This window comes from Enhydra lutris, unplaced genomic scaffold, assembly GCF_002288905.1.
Source record: "Enhydra lutris kenyoni isolate GAN:26980312 unplaced genomic scaffold, ASM228890v2 scaffoldscaffold40, whole genome shotgun sequence".
Classification (NCBI taxonomy): domain Eukaryota; kingdom Metazoa; phylum Chordata; class Mammalia; order Carnivora; family Mustelidae; genus Enhydra; species Enhydra lutris.
The window spans coordinates 9,237,222-9,259,421 of NW_019154124.1; the positions used below are offsets into that span (position 1 = coordinate 9,237,222).

A 22,200-nucleotide genomic window follows, 5' to 3' on the forward strand; every position below is an offset into this window, starting at 1 on the left:
AAGGCAGTTTTTTAACAAACTGAGCCACCCAGGCACCCTGCCCCATGTCTGCTTGTGTTGCCTTGCATCTGATTAAGCCTTAAAATACTTGAAGGCTTTTGGAATTGTGCTAAGAAATAACAGAGATGCACTAAACATGGCCTAGACTTGAGGAAGGGACATGAAGCTGGATATTGAAACGTGTAAGACTTTCCTAGACAAAAACAAAGAAAAAGCATTCCATAAATAAGAAACAGTATAGTGAAAGGCTGAATATATTTCTGTTTCTAAAGTACCAATTCTTGGAACTGTTATCCCTGAACTGGAGGATAACCGTATATTTAATTTTGATGGCAACCACAGATGGCCTTTCAGAAAGAAAGCGACATGAATAATCTTTTCTAACAACTGTGCATCAGTGTTTACCAGAGTCTCGCCAACTTAGATATTATCTGCACTCTAATTTTTAATATCTCATGCCTGAAAAATATTGTCTTCCTTTTTTTCTTTTTTAGTTTTTATTTTCCTGATTGTTGGTGAGATGGGAAATCTTTGTCTTTCTCTCTTTCTTCTGTGAATTCCTCTTAGTATTTTTCACTCAATTCTGTTAAATTACTTGTTCTTTTTACATTCATTCTCTTTAATATATTTATGTATTTAATTTATATTTTAAAATTGTATATTTAATAAATTTTTTTAGTTTTTTTTAAATTTAATTTTATTTTTAATTTTTAAAGGATTTTATTTATTTATTTCTCAGAGAGAGAGCGAGCGCGAGCGTGAGCGCACAAATAGGAGAGTGGCAGGAGAGGGAGAAGCAGACTCCCCACTGAGCAGGGAGGCTGATGCGAAGCTTGATCCCAGGACCCTGGGATCATGACCTGAGCTGAAGGCAGATACTTAACTGACAGCCACCCAGGCCCCTCCCCGATTTGGACTTTTTTTTTTTTAATTTTATTTTTTTTTAGTTTTTTGAAATAGTAGTTATGCTGTTTTAAAACTTAATTTTTTTTGCAATCAATTCTGACTTCTCTGTTTGTAGCATAGATTTTGTTCAAGTTATAGTTATTTTCTAAACTACTCTTAATTTTCAAGAATGATTATTGTTTTATTCTTTAGATTTATCACTTCACCCATCTGGAAATGTTATTTGTGTCTCTTGGTAGGTGGGACCTAAGTATGTTTTATAATCTGATCATCCCTTGCCTTACAGCCATTTATTAAATATTCCATTCCTCAGTGAGTTGAAAATGCTGCTTTAGCATCAAATTGGATGTGTTTCTGTACTCCATTTTTCCCCTATTGATGTATTTTTTTTTCCAGATTGGTCACTTATTGATTACTTTGCCTTTATAAGTTTCTTTCATTATAATAATATGGAAATGGGCACCTAGGTGTCTCAGTTGGTTAAGCATCTGCCTTTGGCTCAGGTCATGATGCCGGGGTTCCTGGGATTGAGTCCCGCATCGGGCTCCTTGCTTAGCAGGGTGTGTGCTTCTTCTTCTACCCCCTCCCCCTGCTTGTAATCTCTCTCGCTCTCTAATAATAAATTTAAAATCTTTAAAAAAATAACAATATAGAAATAATAACATTCACCTGGGAGGGTTGTGAGGAATAAGGACATAATAAACATCAAGCATTTACCACATGCCTTTGTCATAATAGATGCTCTTTAAATGTTTGTTGCTACTGTTGTTGCCATTTGTAATTATTATGCAACTGTCATTCTTGTCAGAATCAGTTTATTTTAGTTCCTATTGTCTCACAGGGTTAATTGGTATTTGGCAGGTAAGAGCACTTATCTCATTGTTCTTTTACCAAAGTGTGAAGACAATTATGCATTTCTCTTGCAGGTGAACTCGAGTATCAACTTAATGCCCCACTTCCCTGATGTAACAAAACAAAACAAAGTCTGTTGGTATCTTGATTCGGATTACACTTTAGTGTGTAGGTTAATTTGATGAGAATTAACTAAAAAGATGTAAAATTTTCAGAGATGGTGACTGATTTGCTGTGGAATACTTCATATTTGGAAGTTTTCAGATTTGCAAAGCAGATTACACATTAGTTACTTAAAATCAGAGGAAACAAAATTGTTTTCTAGGATGGCATAGAGTGATCAGATTTCATGCTGATTATCCTTTCAAAACTCTCAGAATGAGTGTCTGTGGATGATAAATTATGGTTTTAATAATGTGAAGTTAGGGAGGCATTAGGGAGGGGCCTGTTAGCATTTCTTGGGCACTGCACCATTTAAAACAGCGCTACTCTAAGTGTGGTTCATGGATCCATGTCCACAAGCATGCGCACGAGATGAATTCTGAAATTAAGGGTAAGCACTTCGGTTCATAGTAATTGGCAGAGTAATTTATATGCTAACTTTGATAGTTTAAGAAAATGGGTTTATATTTTATGTGGCATAAATTTTATTTTTCTAATGCTAATAGTTCTGAAATAGTTGGGAAATAAAACACAAGACTGGTCCTTTATCACATATAGTTTAAGAAGTACTTACTTGAAATAATTCAAGTATTTACTTGAAATAAAATATCTTAATATTTAAGATATAAGGAGCAGAAAACCTTGCTTGAATTGACTGAAATTTTGAGCACCCTTTTCCCCCAGGCTTCAGCATGCTCCCACATAATGGCGGCTTTTCTCTTTCTCTAATTTTGTAGTTTATTTCATTAGTTAGTTTCTGTCTCTCTGCCTGCATTGCCAGATTGCCTTTGAGAAAAATTGTATCAATTTACTGTCCTGTCCCATTTACTAGAGTGCCTTTTCTTAGCCCCCTGAGTAACCAACATTTAGAAGTCTTATTGTCAAAAAATATTGGCTAATTTATTAGTAAATCTTATCTCAATTTAATTTGCATTTTCAATTTTTAGCAAATTGCACAGTTTTCTGTCTCTTTATTAATTGTATTTTTCTATCTTTGTGTCAGTGACCTATTTTATGCCTTACTCATTTAATTCTTGGAGTCTTCGAGTTTTGATGATCTGTGTATGTGTTGTTTATGTGTTACATGTTTATGTGTTGTTTGTGTGTACATAATGTGTTACTCCTTTGTCCACTAATAGAAATTTTCTCTCACGTTTTGTTTACTGCCTTTAATCTTAATGGTGTTTGGTTTTTAAATCTTGTTCTGTTCAATTTGTTCTTGTGTTTAAATCTAGAAAATCTCAAAGATTTACTAAATAGTCATTTTAAATGTTTTTAGGGAGTCAGTTTTAACATTATTCTTGTATTTATCTTTTAATCACTCCAAAACGTTGTTTTATGAATAGGGTTGAGAGCTACATTATTTCTTTTTTTGTCTTCAGATGGCTATTTAATTAGTAGAGTTTTTTTGTTTGTTTTTGTTTTGTTTTTTTATAATCATATCCTTTCCTACTAATTTACCTTGCCACCTATATCATATAATAAGTTCAGATTTGGGGTTTTTTTTTCCTCCCTATTGATCTGCTTTAATACCAGAGTGTTCTATATACTTACCCTAGTTTATTTCTACTTGTTATTTTTCCAGATAAATTTTTGAGTTGGTTTTTTATTCTGGCTTATGTTTGAGAACTAAGAGGTTGTTACAGGATTATAGTATTTTTCATTCTAAGGAATATTGATTTATGTATGGGGCAAAGTAGAATTAACCTTTATTTGAAATACAATATGTGCCTCTCCAGCACTGTATTTTTTCTGTTTCCCTCAATTCATACATTAGGTAGCACATGTTTTTATATCTCTTTGACAGCAGGTTCTATTGTCCATCCAAGAAACACTAAAACATTTTTTATTTTATTAACTTGAAAATAAAAAGTAGACATATTTACAGGATTCATAAATATATGTATAAAAGTTATATTTGTCTAACATTTATTGTAATCTCCTTTCTTGATATAAAGAAGCTCATGCTCACTACAATTTAGTAAAATTTTGCTCTCTGCAATTTAGTTAAAATTAACTGAGATTATTTTATTTTTAGGCTCCCCCCACCCTGTTAAGTAGTGCTATGGGAAAAAAGAAAAATGACTTCCTATTTCCTTGCTTCAGTCATTTTAACTTTGATTACATTTGTGTTTCTAGGGGGGGAAATGTTTTACATTTGTGTATTTCTTAAAGCAGTTCTTTTTTTTTTTTTTAAGATCTTTATTTGAGAGAGAGAGCGAGAGTGTGTGCCATTGAGAGTCAGGGGAGGGGCAGAAGGAGAGGGAGAGAGAGAATCTCAAGTAGACTCCCTGCTGAGTGTGGAGACCCATAGGGGTCTTGATCTTACCACCCTGAGATCATGACCTAAGCTGAAACCAAGCTTTGGCCACTTAACTGATTGAGCCACCCAGGTGGCCCCAGTACAGTTCTTGAAATGTCTGGGATTGGCACCATGAGCCATGGGGGTGTTATGGGGACTCCACTATTCTCAGATTTTCCTTAAAGGTATACTAACTTAGATAAAAGTGGTATAGTTGTGTTAAATTTTGGGGGTGATTATATCCTATAGACATGTGGTAGATTAAATATATGAGTAGTTCTCATATATGGTATTCAGTATTGTTAACTAATGTTATTAATTAAAAAATAGAGCTAAGTCACTGGAACAAACGATTCCTATACATGTATTAATCAGGACATCAATATATCATCCTTGTGGCCAGAAATTTAGAATTGTCACTATTTTTAAGACTCCTTTATCGTATTATTTAGTCTGTATTATAAGAGGACTTTCTGATGTCTTCTGTTTAAACCCCTAATCTCATTCATGAATTCTCTCTGCTGTATTACCATAAATAATTATCTAGTCTTTGCTTAAAAATTTCAGTCTCTCACTCCCCCTCACCCCATCCCCCGTTTTCTTTGGATGGCTTTGTTAAAAAGTGCTCTTAAAAAATTGAAATCTGATATCCTTTGATGCCTTAAGAATTCATAGAAGCTTTATGCCTACTAATGAAGTCTCTTATCTTTAATGATCCTTACTTAATACGTCAGAAGGCAGCTGTCACAGTCCCTCCATCTTCCCTTCTCCAGCCCAGAAGGACTCTTCCTAATTCTCATAAAGTGGGTGTCAGCTTCGAATAAAATGTGCTATCACTAAATACAGCATGCCAAGTGTTCCCTGACCATCAGTGGGAAAAGAGGCCCTATGACGTGTCTCCTGACACACAAGCATTTCATAACTCCTTTCTGAGTTCCCAGAGCACACAGTTATGTGACCTGGAGCGTACATTCTCTCCACCATCTGATTTTCTTTTCATTCTTAGTAGCTTGAAAACATATTAACGTGGCACACCCAGGGATTTTTCCTTACTACTCAGAAATTGCCTGGCAAACAACATTTCTTTCAACAACACAAAAGACTACCCATCTACCTATATTGCTTTACTAACCTGTATCCCTTCTGATTAAGCTTCAGTCTTTTCTTTAGTAATCAGAATCTTTTTTCTATCCTCTATCAGGCTGTTTTGGTACCCTCATCTTTTGCTTTCTAAATGTTCTTAAATAACACTATTTTACATAAATTTTGAAAAGACCTAATTCCATGGTCAGGTGGGATCATTGCTACATTGTACAATGTTAACAGTTATCTTGCCTTGGGCTATGGCTGCTTACTAGTTGCTTGCTGGTAGGTGTGATTGGGTGACCAATTACCTGTGAAACTTAAATCTTTTTTTTTTTTTTTTTAAGATTTTATTTATTTATTTATTTGACAGATAGAGATCACAAGTAGGCAAAGAGGCAGGCAGAGAGAGAGGAGGGAGCAGGCTCCCCGCTGAGCAGAGAGCCCCATGTGGGGCTTGATCCCAGGACCCTGCGATCATGACCTGAGCAGAAGACAGGCTTTAACCCACTGAGCCACCCAGGCGCCCCACCTATGACACTTTTTAAAGAAGTTGCCCAACTTCTCTGTGCCCCGGGGTCTTTTTATACCAAACACAAATTTAGGTAGAATAATTACTAGGGTAACTTGCTGCTTAAATTTATTACCGTAAAGCTCATCCACAGACATCTGATAATGTCCTCCTAATGACATGGAAGTGAATATTCTAAGTAGTTTTTCAAGGAAGAGAGACTATTTTACATTTTGTGAAGAAGATAAATTTTTGAATGCAACAGAGATAGTATATAAATATACTTCCAACGTTTCTCAGGTCTTTTCTTCAGGCTTCTTCCTAGAAGGATTGAAGAGAATGTGATCTTATGGTCCATACTAGAGGGCATTAGTGTTTTCTATCGAGGAATTGTATTGAAATTGAATAATTATATCATAAGGCAAGCTGATTAAAATTACTAAGTGAAAAGTACTTTTCTGAAATGGATAGAGAAAATTATGTTTGATGTTATTTAGTTAATAACCAAATTTAGAAATTTTTCATATAAGGTAGTTATTTGAAAAAGTGAATAATTGTTTACTGTGGTTAGGTAAGTGGTGCTAAAAGTGACTTGAAACTATATTATGTTGGTTTTTTTTTATTAAGGCTGTTGTACATGTGTTGCTTGCATGCATTTCTCTTGTGCTTTACTAAAAAGGGAAACATATGCTTGAATAATATGTTCCCATGCTGAGTTACTTAATTATTTTTCACTATGGGTTCTATCTGGAAAAAAAAAGTTTCACAAATTGGCAGCAGAATGAATTCATACTATCAGCTAGTACTCTTTGCTCTCCTGTGTCACCAAAAATTTCTCTACTGTGTACTTTGTCATTATGTGTGTCATCACTTTATAAACATTTACCATAGTACTTTGGGAAAACACCCCTTGAGAAAAATTAGGGATTGTCCACCCAATTAACATAAAGCTCTAAGTCTTAGGGTACAGGGAACCTCTGTGAAGTTAGCAGCTTCACATCTCCCCTATTTTTGGATTAACTGTGTTTTTACCTGAAAACTGGAGTTGTGTGATCCATAGTTTTATAGAGTATTGAAAATGTATCTCTAAATAAATAAATAACTAGAAAATGTATCTAAGCAGAATTGGGATGTGCTATCTGTATAAAAGAAATGCCAGATTTTGAAGATGAAATAGGAATAAAAATATGAATTATCTCAATAATTTTATCTTGATTACATTTTGAAACATTTATGTATAGGTTGAAGTATCTTGTTACATTTTACCTTCTTAAAAAAATGGTTAGTAGAAAATTTAGAATTGCACCAGTGTCTCATGTTATATTTCCTTTGGACAGCCCTAACCTAATGTGCTTGATTACTTATGGATCAGAATGATTTAAGTATTTGTAGTCTCAAAACCTAAGGAAAATTTAATTAACTTGATATGCAGCAGTCCTTCATTTAAAATATTTTGCATGCTGTCTTCAACATGCATCGTGAGCATTTCTGCTTCATAGCTGTGTTTATTTTGTTTCCTGTGCCTGCATTAACAAACACCTGTCCCCACCTCCTGGCCCACTGATTTTAGTGTACACACACTTCAGAAAATTTCAGATCATTCTGTGAAACTTTTTCTTACTCCATGTTGGTTTTTCCCCTCTGAGTTTCTTTTGCTTCTATAGAAACTATTGGAAAGCCAACATTTAATGAGATTCTATTTTAAAATAATCTCTAATGGTATTAGTGTGCCTCTTAGAAACATTTTGGGTGGGAGGGGTAAGGCATACACTATTCTTCTGTGTCCAAAACTGATCACTGTCGGTGCACAATAAACTGCGTGACAGTGGATAGTTGGCTAACGTGTCCCCTCATGAACTGTAGGTGTAGGTCACTCTTCCAGTTTCCTAGTGCCTTGACAGCTATTACTAATATTACAAAACATAGACACATGATTTAAGATTATGCACTTTTAGTTAAGCCAATGTTTTTTAAGCGGTGCTTCAGAGAAACAAAAGTCATGACCCCAATGAGAAACGAAGGAAATTTCAGCATTGTGTCTTTTTTGTAAATCTGTAATGCCTTCCTTTGTACTTTTCATCTATAACGTCTGCCCTTTCTACTTTAAAAAAAAAAAAAATGGTCTTTGAATGTTCAGGATGATGCCCGCCAACTCTTTGTGCTTGCTGGAGCTGCCGAAGAAGGTTTCATGACTGCGGAACTTGCTGGAGTCATAAAGAGATTGTGGAAAGATAGTGGTGTACAAGCCTGTTTCAACAGATCCCGAGAGTACCAGCTTAATGATTCTGCAGCATAGTAAGTAATCATAACTTCAGAACTGAACTATCACGAGTAATTACTTGCAAGTCAAATATACCTCCCAGTCAGTGTTACTGCAGAACTGGCTGACACGTTCTTGTAAAACTCAGGATATTCAGGATGATGGTATTTGAAGACTTTCATGTTTTTTGTGTTTGTAGATAGCATTGCTGCTACTTCGTGTCCAGAAGTGTCTCAAGAGACTCATGCTTATGTAACTCTCATTGAAACATGCAGAATGGACTATTTGCGGAGTGTTTCCAAGAAATTGGAACTTCGCAAAGTTCACTGTGAATTTGGGTGTATCTCTAGTTTGCCTGGGACTAGCCCAAGGGGAGGGCTAGTCTTTTCATTATGCTAATAGTGCCTGAGAAGAGTTGTTTGTCCGGTGACAGGCACCTTGCATGAGATGTACCCCTTTTGAAGACGTGTGTGGTGACCCCAAGATGGTTTCTCACGGAGTAAAGTACTCTGTGCTTGAAAGTTGTCAGTTGTATGTGCCCTGTTGTATCAGACCTTGTTTACAGATAGCTAAGTATAGTATTTTGTAAGAAAAATCTGCCCTGATTTTCTAGGTGGTGGCTACAGAAAGCTCATAAATCAAGTTGTGATAAAACCTGGTCAGGGAGCTTTCTGCTTGGTGATCTAGCTACAGTTAAAAAAAAAAAATCACGTATTTGTTCCCATAATGTGGCATATATACTCAAAAATGTCGGGTAGGAGTAGCATTAATTAGTTTTAAAATGTGTGCTGTGCACTCATTTTACTTTGCATGTTACTCCTTTCCTTGACCGAGCCATTGGCGTTCAGGAACGTCGAGGGTGAGATAGAAGATGGTGGTTAGTAATGCGGTCTGGTAAATGCACGCTCTTGAGCACAGTGAACGACAGACAGATGGGGGTGGTTCTCACTGGTGATCACGTGGCTGCAGGTCACTGGGTACACAGCAGAGTGCTCGGTACGTGTTCCGTGAGTGATTCCGTGCGAAGGAGTAAGTAATACGCCTTAGTGTGTAACCCATACCAATTTTTATTTTGCTGTTTCCCAATCTGTATGTTTATTTTGCTGTTTCCCAATCTGTATGTAGTGCTTTGCAACGTGTAAACCACATACATTATTTCGTAGGTATTTTATACATGTGGATGTAACGTGTTACCCAGCACGTAGCTCCCCTCTCCAACTGGTATCATCGTTTCTTAGGCTGTATATCCCATGACTCACAGACTATGTCTTTGTCTTCCTGTTTTATATACTAATAATACAAAATATTTCTTTTAGAGCACTCACATTTGTACATTTTGAGGTAACGTGATTTGTATTTGTATTAAAAGGATTGTTTTCTTTCTCTGACATGACACTGTAAATTCAGTCAGGTCTCTTCTCACCCTCTGTTCTTTCTCTTTTGCCTGGCACATAGTTGTCATTCGCTGTGCCCTTGTTTAATGATGAATGAATGAATACACTAAACAGAGGCTAGAAGAGAAATTAGAAGAAAATTATTTACAGCAAGAACACAACTCTTAGACCACATTATTTGCTTTGGCACCACCAGCACCTGCAGAAAGATCTAAATGGGAATCACTGTTAGTTGAGAAGATTGCTCGAGCTGAGCCCAGCAAGGGGAGCTTTTTCAGTAAATAAGGGGTGCTTCTCAGGAGTAATCGACTGATGTCAGTTTCCCCATGTGGTGGGACTCCTGGACCACTGCAGGCTAATGACCAAGACTTGTTTCCTGTGCTCACATGTGTGGGTGTGCACTGAGATAAATAAGCCATTTGGGCTCCCCAATATTTCATCAGTAGTAGTTCTGACCTTAAGACAGCAATAATGGAGCCATTTTTCAAGAATGAAGGAAGTCATGGAAATATTTTTTTCCATAGTGGTCACAGTGCATTTTGATTTCTGAGTTTTTTGACTAGAGATGGGGGGATGCTGCCAAGTTGCAATTTAGGACTCTCTCGCCGCCTGTTTGCTTTAAATTTATGATCATTTAAAACAATTGGGAGTTTTTCACGATGACTGTCTTTCTTATTTATCTTGTTGAAATATAACGTGCATTGTTTTAAGAGACTATTAGAACTGTAGCAATTTTAAGCAAAGAAATGCATCTGAGTAATCAAAGCACATTTTAAAGAAGAGTAACACACTGCTTCAGAGGGACAATTAGTAAAATCTTGCCATGACCTATTTAGTTGTTTATTAAATTAGATTTTCTTACGGTAATGTATAACATTATATATGTGTAATTAAAAACACCCACTAAAGTACTGGGGGCTTATCACCAGTGCAACAATAAGATAGTATTATTTCTCAGTTCAATAAATACAATACGTATAACTCAAGCTATCTCCTACGTATTCCTAGTATCAGTATCACATACTTAGACTTAACTTTCTAAAACACTTTTGATTCCTAATTCAGTGTTTGGATAGCTTTTCAGCTCCATCTCTATGAATGAAATATTTATTAAGCTCCTTTTGTTTGCAAGACCTGTTCTAAATGGCTAAAGACGAGTTTCAGAGGATAATAGTAATTAAAGTTGTAGTCGTTGGTGCCTCACTGTAATAGACATGGATATATTTCTAACTTGTCTTTGACCACTCCACTCTGGTATCAAAAAACCCTGTAGGGATGCCCCCCACACTCAGCTGACCTTAGGATCAATTCCAGACTTCTCCTTTGAGTTTATCCACAGCCTCCAAGGGGCCTTACTTTCTGCAAAACAAGGTGACTATTCCTGCCTCCATACTATTTGACTACTTCCCCTGATGTGGGATGGCATTGTTTTTCCCATCCCATCATTCAGATTTCTTTTTACAACCCTCACCGTCTATGAGTGCTTCTTTAACCACTCAGGTTCATATTAATCTCTCCATACCTGGACTTTGTTAATAACATTGTTTACCATATAAAATGACACCATGACATTTTAGTAGCCCAACATATTTGGCACAGTTGGCAGAGAGTATTGAATGGGTGGGTAACTAAGATCAGTGGGAAGTAAAATGTGAATATTGATTCAGGGAGCCAGGAAGATGCAGAGTAAAAGAGCATGTGCAGTGTTTTCCTGTGTGTTACTTAAAGCTGGTTAAAAAGGAACAGTTTTGAATGTAGCCTTTGGCTAGAGGTTTACTCATTACTTTCTCAAAAACTTAAAATTTTCTAAATCCTCAGCAAGACAGATGTCTGGAAAATAAACACAGTGCTACCTTAAAGTGTGATAAAGAGAAACAAACTCCTAGTGTGCAGTTGGTTGTATCTGGTTTTTAAGAAGTTATTATTCTGTTTCCAACAAGGGCAATTACTAATTCATGTCCTGGGAAAGCAAAGTACACAATACCTAGAAAATGTTAAAAGAGCTTTATGGCTGGAGAAGTATAAAAATTTTCATTTCAATGGGAATTGCATAACATATAAACTTAAATTGGTTGTATTATATCATTACACAGAAACGTAAAAATGTCCAATAATTTAGAATCCTACATGAATCAAAATGTTTTACTCCTTGGTGTAGATGATCTTTAATGGCTGTATTAACTATTAGCATATTGTTTTGTTTATTTCCTCAGCTATTTGAATGACTTGGACAGAATAGCACAACCAAATTATATCCCAACTCAGCAGGATGTTCTCAGAACCAGAGTGAAAACGACAGGAATTGTTGAAACCCATTTTACTTTCAAAGATCTTCATTTTAAGTGAGTAGCTTCAAAGCATATCATTTAACAAATGTAGATATCAAACACTTTGTTTAGTAAAGAAATGTGGTAGAAAAAAACGGAGCTAGAAATTACAAAACACTCTTCTTAGGTGATTGGACAAAATATTTTGAGTGAAAGGGGACAAGAAACATTCTTAGGAGGAATATTTATATATGTAAGAAAAAAATGGCCATGCAGATCTCTTGTCTATATTTTTCAGAGTGATTTAAATAAAAATAGTTTTGGGCTTTTATTTCTAAATGCAAAATAATTGTTCTGATATTGTATATTTGGAGAAAGTATTGCTATATATTCTTAGGTTAAAAAAAGAATTTTATTGATTATCTGCTTATTTATGGAAATACTAAAAATCAAGGGTACCTTAAAATTTTTCATGAAAATTTTGCAAACATGTTTGCGCTTTTTCATGATGAAAAATGTCATTTAATTTGGAGTGTGTACCAAATATTAAATTACTGAGGTTTGAGCAGAGAAGCACTAAATTGTAACTTTTTGAAATGCAAGGGATCTTGGAGCTCGTTTTGTCCAATACACTCATTTCATAATGAACTAGACTCAGGGAATTTCAGTGAAACACTAATTTACAGACCTATGTTCCTCTTTTTTTAAAGTATGAAAAAAATCTCTTGGAATTTGCTTCAGTTTAATGATTTGAAACAGTTATAATAAAGCAGAACTTCTGAAAGCATTAAAAGATTTCTAGTCGAAGATTAAAAATATTCATAAAGAAGCTCATTAAGATATGGAAGTAAAATTATATATATGCAACTGTACTTAAAATTCCTTCCGTGAGTATTTACTTCTTTAGAGAGAGCAAGCACACGCACATGAGCATGGGTGCGAATGACGGGGTGGGAGAGGGAGAGAGAAAATATTATTAGTAGGGCTTGATCTCACAACCCTGAAATAATAACCTGATCTGAAATCAAGACTGAGCCACCCAGGCACCCCCCTTCCATAAGTATCTCAGGTACATTTGTTACTTTCATTTGTTACTAATTTATCCCACATTCAGTGGTTCATGTAATTGAATTTTCCAGAAAACTGAAATTGAATTTTAATTTTCCATGGCAGCTTCCCTCCAAAAAAACCCTAAACATTGCACTACTTTTTAAAAAACAGAATTATAGATTATAACTACTTTATCTGACCATGTAATTTTGTACTTAATACATGGTCAAGTTTTTCATCTGCTTTAAATTCTTACCTGTTTTCACCAGTTTTTAAGCTGTCAGTGGACATTTTTTGGCTGCTAGCAATAGCTCTTACCAAAATCATTTACTGTCTTTTAATCTGTTTACTGTTTCTAGGATATTAAATGACCAAAGCTGGGAATAGTAAAACATTAATATTTAAATAGTCTGGTATTTAGATGGCATAGATCTGGGAACTATTGTCATATTAATCTTAAAGTTACAAAATAATTTTAAGGAAACTCACTGTCAAAATGAGGCTTCAGAGTTTTCTTGGTTTTTTTTTTTACTTTGATTGATATGTACATATATTTTTCCTTTTTGCTTTATTTTAAATGCCTTATTTTAAAAAAGCAAATGTTGACTGTTATGTTCAAGTAATGACTGCGCTCTAACAAATGTAGTCTGAGGAGAAAATGCATGGAGTTAGGGGTTAACAAGTGCAAATTCTTGAGTCAGGTTACCCTCGTAGGTAAAGTGGCCATTTGGTTAAGGTTCTTGGCACAGAGCATTGCCATCTTGCCCGTTGTCAGAGGTGTAAACACAAATGAGGTTATTGCCTCAGTGGGAAATGAAGAGCTCTGTCGGTGGGGAAATGTGTAATCAGTCATTCAGCACTTCAGGCAGTCTGTACAAGATTCACTTTCAGTCTTGGTTCGATTCACCTTAAACATTCACCTGCCAGACCATACTCTTCACTTCCAGCCTCGGTTTCTCAGAGTTGTCATTTCGTCACTACAGAAGGGCTGGGATTCAGTAAAGCCGGCTCTCAGCATGCCGCTCCCCGGAAGTCCATTCATCTCTAGTCTCCTTGGGTGAGGTAGAATTTCATAGGACGTGTTGAGGTACTGTTTTCACTTGCTGCCTTGAACATAGGTTTGTCAGGAATTTGAGATAAACTTTATCTTATTTTGGATTTGAATTCTGTTAAATTACTATCATTGCTAACATATGGTTCTAACTTTGCTTTTTGTACGTTAAATGAGCCTCAGAAGAATGAGGGCAGAAATATACTTAGAATAAGTCTACTGGGAACTCTTGAGTGTGTCTTAATATTGTAATTCATTGTTTTATTTTAACAGCTGATGTAAAATTTCAGTTTCACTTAGTTTTGGTATGATTGGAATTAAATTCAAAATGAGGCAATCAAGCATTATAATTTAAGAATCTGTATTATCACTTTTGTGACTAGGCATTTGTAGAAAGTGTCTACATGGATTATTTTGCTTTAAGAAATCAACAGTTTTACTCTAATAATTTTGCCAAATACAAAATTGGAGTATCCCTTCTATTATAAAATTGTAAGACAAATGTGTCTTCCTTTTTTACAGTACTATAAAGGTGAAATGGGTTTTGGAGTATGTTATAAGGCTGATGGGCCTGTATGGTCAGCTAGCTTTGTACCAGTCGGTCTGGGTCCCAGAATTGTTAGGTCACAGTCTGAAGAAAGTCAGAACATTTCAGAATCTTCAGTATCCCCCTGCACCTTTTCCCTCTCCCCCTAAAAAAAAAAAAAAAAAAAAACCTAAGAAAACTCAAATTCATTCCGCTATTTGATGCTAGAAAAAAGTCTGATCTCTTCATGTGAAGCAGAATGTATTATAATTTTCTTCTATTTTTGGTTAATTAAAAAATAGTTCATAATTTAAAGATAATTCTAATGTATGTGTGAAAAAGAGATAATGCCTTAGGCACAATCATTTGTAACATCAGATTTTAGTCATTTTTGCTCCTTGGCTAAGGAATTAGACCAGTGATTCAAAAGTATGGTTCCCAGATCAGCAGCATCAGCTTTACCCCTCAGGTGATTCTGTTTTATACTAGCATTTGAGAAGTACTGGTTTAGATGAAAGGTTCTTTGTTTCTAAATTAGAGATTTTTTTGTGTGTAAATTACTTGATTTCATCAAGTTAAAGCTCTCTTACCTGTAACATTTCCACAGCATAGCTGGAAGACCTAGATATTGAATTTTGTAAAGCTCATCTGTTATTGCTTGAAGGTATTTTAAAATATTCTGTAGATAGAGTTCATTCATTCATTCAACAAATATTGATGAAGTACGACAAAGTCTTTGTCTCTACATTGTTGGGAAGCAGGGGGCGGGGGGAGATGAAATAAATATAATTATCAGGAGGTAATTGCTATAGTGAAAAATACAGCAGCCCTAGGAAATGAGTATGTCCCCCTCCACCTTGCTTTAACAAATGTCTACAAGGTAGATGGCATAAAACAACAAATTTATTTTTTCATAGTTCTGGAGCCTAGAACTTTGAAAACAACATGTCAGCAGGACTGTCCTCCTCTGAAGGCTCTAGGGAAGAATCCTCTCTTGCTTTTTCCTGCTTCTGGTTGTGGTCAGAAATCCTTGGTGTTCTTGTGTCACATGGCCTTCTCTGGTTCCTCTTGGCTTAATGGCTCCTTCCTCAGTTTCTCTCTCATTCCTCTTACATTTTACTATAGCAACAAGGAGAGAAGCAAAACCATACCCTGCACACTTTGCTTGGAAATTTCCTCAACTAATATTCTAGTTCATCCCCTAACACCCAGCACTAAAGCACAGTCTAGCGAAGATTTTGTGACTTTGCAAGTGATTACCTTTTCTCCTTTTGAGTTCCTTTTGAGAGCTCATCAGAAACATCTTTAATATTCAAATATCTCCCAACATCATGTTCATGATGATAAATATATCCCCTAAGATAGGAATATCTCCAAAATTATTACCTTCTATGTCTGTGTTTCTAACCGACCATCTTTTCAGAGCAATCTGGGCTTTTTCTGTTGAGTAAGTCAAGATTCTTCTAGCCTCTACCTCTTACTTACTCAATTCTACAGTCACTTCACCTTTTTAGGTATTTGTGACAGCAGCACCCCACGGTGGATGCTAAAATTTGTATCCATCAGGCTTGTCCCTTCCAAGGAATTGACTTCTAGGACCATGGGGGCTGGCAGGTGCAGGCTTGGACAGGAACTGACGCTGCAGTCTTGAGGTGGAATCTCTTTTCCTTCTGCGAGACCCGTTTTTGTTCTTAAGGCCTTCCAGCTGTTTGGATGAAGTCTGCCCTCATCAGCCGGGATATGTCTTCTTTACTGAAAGACCACCAATTAGAGATGTTAACTATGGCAATAAAATACCCTCACAGCAGCACTTATGTTAGTGTTTGACTAGCTTCATGGCCAAATTGACACATAAAACTCACCACCACAGAAGGAAATTGTGGGATGGGATAGGATGGGTTTGGTTTGGTTGTTATTTTATATTGAGTAATCAGGATATATGTGCCATTTGATCAGAGGAGTTATTAAATAGTCTTTTCGGTAAGCTTCTTTTCAACTCTGTTCTAGGCAGCTTAACAAATGGGTAATCATTTTAAGTTCTTTTATTTTGTTCTTATTTGATCTTTATTACCAGCTCTCTTTTTTGTGTCCCACCCATATTAATTCATTGTGTGGTAGAATCATTTTGTGATAGAGCATACTTAATGAACAATTCACTAGCTAACCCAGTGGAATGAAGGACACTTGACAATATTAGTTGATGCATTCAGATTTGGTTTATAGGCCAGTACTACTCTGCAGGGAAATTCTTTTTGCCTGAGAATTAAACAGGGACTGTTTTAATTAGTGCACCATCGAGATAAATGGACCCTTTTAGAATGTACCAGTTTGCATCGTGTTTCCATTATATAAGTGGTTATTTCTAGGTTGCATAACAATATGTGAATTTCAACTTTTGCTTAACTTAATATACTCTTATAAGGAAAAGATGAAAAGATCATTGTCTTTATGCAGTTTGTGTTACTACCCTGTACTAAGCTACAATGGTCTACTATGGTATATTGTATAACTTTTTTTTTTTTTCAAACTCTAAATTTTAAGACTGTTCAGTAGTCTTAACCCATTGATCCATTCCATCTCTTATTTTTGTTTCTATACCATGGTTTTACTTGTTAATTTAGGCAATCTTTTTCCCCCTGTAAATATCACCTGCTTGCTCAGCTTTTTCTTATGGAACAAGGTTTCTTCTCCATGTCAGAGTCCTACTTGTTGCCTCTGAGAGAAAGGAAGCATTTTGTAGTGGGAAGAGGGGACTGTGTCCTCTGGCTCTAATGTTCTGTGACTTTGTCAAATTGAATATACCCTATTATCTCCGCATTGCCGGCTGCTTCCTGTGACTTTTCAATGTTTACTCATAGTGCAGTCCACTCATTCGTTTCTGCTGTTTCTGCTTTAATGTTCCGATCTAAGTGTTCTCATATGTTAATGAATGTGTTGTTTTTTGAGGGTATTTTGGGCTTTGTTTTCAATCAACAGTTTTTAAAAACCAGACTTTTTTCCCTTTTTGAAAACCAGTTTCTGACATCATTTTCCTCCTGTAATGTTCTCCTTTCTTTCCATCCTACATCTCTCTGCAATTTAGAGCCTTTTTGATGATGTTATAGAACCCCCCAGAGCTTTTGGACATTTAATGTGATGTCCAATGCATTGCTTCTCTTCCAGAATGTTTGATGTGGGAGGACAGAGATCTGAGCGGAAGAAATGGATCCATTGCTTTGAAGGAGTGACCGCCATCATCTTCTGTGTGGCACTGAGTGACTATGACCTGGTTCTAGCTGAAGATGAAGAAATGGCAAGTAGAGCTACTGTTGAAGATTAAGTGTGAAATCTGAAGGGCTGGAGATGTTGCCAAGAATTTTTTCTGAGAAAAATTCTTGAGTAATTCTTGTTAGTGCATGAATTATTTGAAAGTTCAGGCTTTTTTTTTTTTCTCTCTCTAGCTCTTCTGTTTTTGTAATAAAAGGGAAGTACACTCACTCAAGAAGCACAGACCCGAAAAAAGATGAAAAGACTGATAGTTAATCTCACTTCAACCCTATATGCTTAACTGTGCATTTCCTGTATGTGGTTCTCTACATAGTGTCTGAAAGTAAAGTTAGTTCCCATAATAGTCCAAGGTTCATTTTTCTTAAACTTCTGTCAGCTCTGTTATCTTTGATCCAGGTTATACTTTGCTATTGATGTGTAATTTTCAGATGTGTTCCAACATACCGTTAATCTAGAGGAAATATTTTTAAATAGAAATTTAAAATTCTGTCATTTTAAATTAATGTTAGTACATACTGGGGGGTGGGGGATAGAGCTCACAATGTCACTTCTGTGTTTTTAAAATCAGGCACATACAATTACAGGGCAGTAGGTACATGATCCCATCACGCATCCATTTCTCTCAGTTTGGTACTATAAAATGTATCCATGCCCTTTTAGAAACCACAGACACTAGAAGGGTCGGAAACAGGATTGGAGGTTTCCTTCCCTAATACACCATTATCTTTAGAGTATTGGGCTAATTGTGTCTCCGCTTGCTCAATTTATTAATCTTTACAAAACCTCTCCTTGTCTTTTAATGGAAACTTTGATTCCCCCTGTAGCACCGAGGTCTCTCCTCAGATGTTAGCACTCCACAGCTGTACACTGCAGGGTCCTGAAGCTGGGGGTCCCCAGGCCCAGTGACCCATGGTGGACACTCCATGAGCACTGGCTGAGAGCAAAAAACATTCACCTCACCTGTAATCAAGTGTCCTTGTCCCTAAATGTCAGGAATGTATTTTTGTGGTACGCAGGGTTTCAGCTGACTAAGCTGTTTTATTTTAGTGCTTTTTAAAAAGTAGTGCTTCTCAAAATCCTTGCCCTCATGACAGATAGTATTCTTCTCTGTTACAGAATCGAATGCATGAAAGCATGAAGTTGTTCGACAGCATATGTAACAACAAATGGTTTACAGATACATCTATTATACTTTTTCTAAACAAGAAGGATCTCTTCGAAGAAAAAATCAAAAAGAGCCCTCTCACTATTTGCTATCCAGAATACGCAGGTATGCTGCTCTCTGTGGATAACTTGTCAAATCATGGATCTCTAGGCAAAGTCCCCCTAATGCAAAATTTCAGTTATAGATTTGAGTCTTTGCCTTAATAACTCTTACCCTTAAGGGAGATTATTAAACTATGCTCAAGGACAGATAGTTTCTTGAGGTGTAGCTAAGATGATTGAAAATAGCATAGTTGTATGGAAAAGCTGTTAAGATCATTTTCTGTGATTACTCCAAGTCTTCATAAACTTAAAATACTGATTTTTTTATCCAGTGACCAGATCTCTTGACAGGTATGTGTGACACACCATAAGACAGGTCTGTGCACACAGCCTAATCTCAAACACGGATAGACCCCTAAAGCAGTGCAGCATGTTACTACAAAGGAACACGAGCGGTAATTGTAGGGGATACCTGAAGAAGGAATCCGTGAAATTACTTAACTTTTCAGGGGAGTCAGGTAAAGGTTCACAAGAAATCCTAGCACTGGTAATGAGACTGTTAATGGTCCTGTCACTTCCCTGCTGCAGGAAATGGTTCGCACTTCGAAAAAGAAACCTGAGGGACAGTCCTGGCCTCCCATGATTAGCTCTTTGATCTTGAACAAGGCCATTAATTTACCTGGGTCTCAGTACTCCATTTGTGAAATCAGAAGTTGAGTTAAAATTTGGTTTTAGTTGTGTTTCTTGGAACCTCTTGGGCTGCATTTGAAAAGTGGGTCCCAGAAATGGAGACATTTCTCTCTGCCACCCAGACATGCACACAGCATCTCTTTTATTTTTTTTTTTATTTTTTTTTTTAAAGATTTTATTTATTTGACAGACAGAGATCACAAGTAGGCAGAGAGGCAGGCAGAGAGAGAGGAAGGGAAGCAGGCTCCCCGCTGAGCAGAGAGCCCGACAGCATCTCTTTTATTAAAGTCGAGTGACTTTGTTGTTAATCTGGTTTACATTTTGGGTTTCTGAATAAGATTTTATTTTAATGAGAACTCTGTGCCTCAAATAAAAAGAGTTTGACTACCACTGGTTTATAGGGTTTGGATCATTTAGCTAATTAATACAAGTTATTCACCCTCACTCCATCCTTACTTTTAAGACTTTTTTTTTTTAAGATTTTATATATTTATTTATTTACTTACTTTTGCTGGAGACAGAGGGGGAGATAGAGAATGTGTACAAGCCAAGAGAGGAGCAGCGGGAGAAGCAGATTCCCTGCTGAGCAGGGAAACTGACCTGAGCCACCTTTTTTTTTCTTTTAAAGTCTCAAGAACTTGTTTCATTATAAACACAATTTCAGTCTTATAGGGAGTATATTGTACAATGAATATTTACTGCCCTGTCACAGGCACTGATAAAACAGCTCTGCGATGGCAGTGCCCTCACATCCCTCTCCTGCAGGTGAAAACCCTGGAGCTCAGTGACCGTCCAGACCCACGTCTGTGGCACTCCTGCACCCAGACCCCCACAATTAAATCTGCACTAGAACCAAAGGGGAAAGTTCTTTGACAAATAGAATCACGCTATTCATTACTACAGGGTTTTTTGATGTGTACTCCAGAGTTATACTTCATAATTATTTCACATAGTTGCTTACTTTTAAACATTTTTCTTTTTGAAAGTCGTAGTATGTGGTCACCTTGTTCAGAAACATTGTAGTGCTTCTTAGGAATAAAATTATAGTTCTGTGTCCAAATTTGAAGTTAGCCAGAACCAGGGTGCCTCAGTTTTGCCTCTACTTTCATCTTCCAGTTTATTTTTGTCATTTTGTATTATCAAGTAGCCATTTTGTGCTAATACTACCAGAGTGCCCACATGAATCCATAAATACCACATACCAATAGGGATTTCAGAGCCGCCAAGAATATTTCTCATGTTGTCACGTAATTTCCTCACGTGCCCAGGGTTAAGGCCTGCAGTGAGAACTTTACATGATAATCCTGAGTTTTGATTCCGCTGCTGCTTGCTGCACTGTTTAATTCCCACGACTATTGGCTTTCCACGGAAGAAGCCTATATGGCCTCTAAACTACGTGGTCGGTTTCTCTCTACCACTGCCTGCTCCGCTTTCCCCCTCTTCTGCTTAAATACCCATATGTTGGCATTTCACCACATTCCATCTGCAACCTGTGATCTTTGAGCACACTCTCCTTTCATAGTCTTGTCTATTCTCAACATGTTAAATTCCAAGGTCGATTCTCATTTCTCTCTAGAGCCTCAGGCTTCCATTTCCAGCTGCTTGTTGAACATGTACAAGCTTTTTAGCCTCTGAAACTCAAACTGAACTCATGGGATTTGGTTTCTCAGATCTCTTCTCTCTCCCTTTCAGTGCTTCAGGTCTCCATTCATGACCCAGGTTATCACCTATCCCTGCCTTTATACATGACGGTTCTAGCACATGGAGAAAAGTTCTGTCACCCTCCCACCACATCCTTGCCAATCTTAATTAAAATCAGATGAGAAATGTGCTCATGAGTTTATTCATATATCTTGTAGCTCTTGGCATGGAGCAGTCTAGCTACCCATAATATATACAGCAAGTTGAGCTAGGCACTCAGTGCAAGCTGTTTTCCCAAAGCATATTTCTAATTGACAGGTTGCATTAACTTCTATCCATAAGACACAGTTTATTGCTTTAGGAATTCAGAATATCAACCTTCTTGTGATTTAATAAACTAAATTTTGATTTGTAAAGTATATGGTGGGCTCCTAGCAACCTGAGTTACATTAAAATGTAAACTTATTTTGACAATCTAGAAAAAGTATAAAAATTCCTAGAAACATACAACCTACCAGGACTGAGTCATGAAGAAATAGAAAATCTGTTCAGACCAATTATTTCATAATCATAACCTCCCAATAAGTAAGTCCATTACCAAGTGGCTTTACTGGTATATCCTACCACCATTTACAGAAGAATACATACTAGTCCTTCTAAAACTCTTGCAAAAAAATGGAAGAGGAGGGAACACTTCCATACTCACTTTATGAGGACAGCATAACCCCAATACCAAAACCAGACAAGGATGACATAAGAAAATTATAGGCCAATATCCCTAATGAACATGAATGCAGAAATCCTCAATGAAATATTAGCAAACAGAATTCAGCAATCTGTTCAAAGGATCATACACCATGATGTAGTGGGGTTTATTCCAGGGACACAAGAGTAGTTTAACATTTGCAAATCAACATGATATACCACCTTAAAATTAAAAAGTCTTATCTCAAATGCAGAAAAACCCTTTCACAAAATTCAACATTCACTTATGATAAAAGCTCAGCAAAGTGGGTGCAGAGAGAATGTACC

At 36.5% G+C, this 22,200-nt stretch overlaps 1 protein-coding gene across 1 annotated transcript in view; it reads left to right on the forward strand.

Annotated features, from left to right (window-relative positions):
• LOC111155312 (G protein subunit alpha i1) overlaps nt 1-22,200 on the forward strand; it is an 82,318-nt gene that overhangs the window by 55,026 nt on the left and 5,092 nt on the right. The window contains exons 4-7 of the mRNA XM_022515455.1: nt 7,954-8,111; nt 11,684-11,812; nt 17,527-17,656; nt 18,748-18,901. Of these exons, the coding sequence (XP_022371163.1) occupies nt 7,954-8,111; nt 11,684-11,812; nt 17,527-17,656; nt 18,748-18,901 (571 nt within the window). The remainder of the gene's footprint in view (nt 1-7,953; nt 8,112-11,683; nt 11,813-17,526; nt 17,657-18,747; nt 18,902-22,200) is intronic.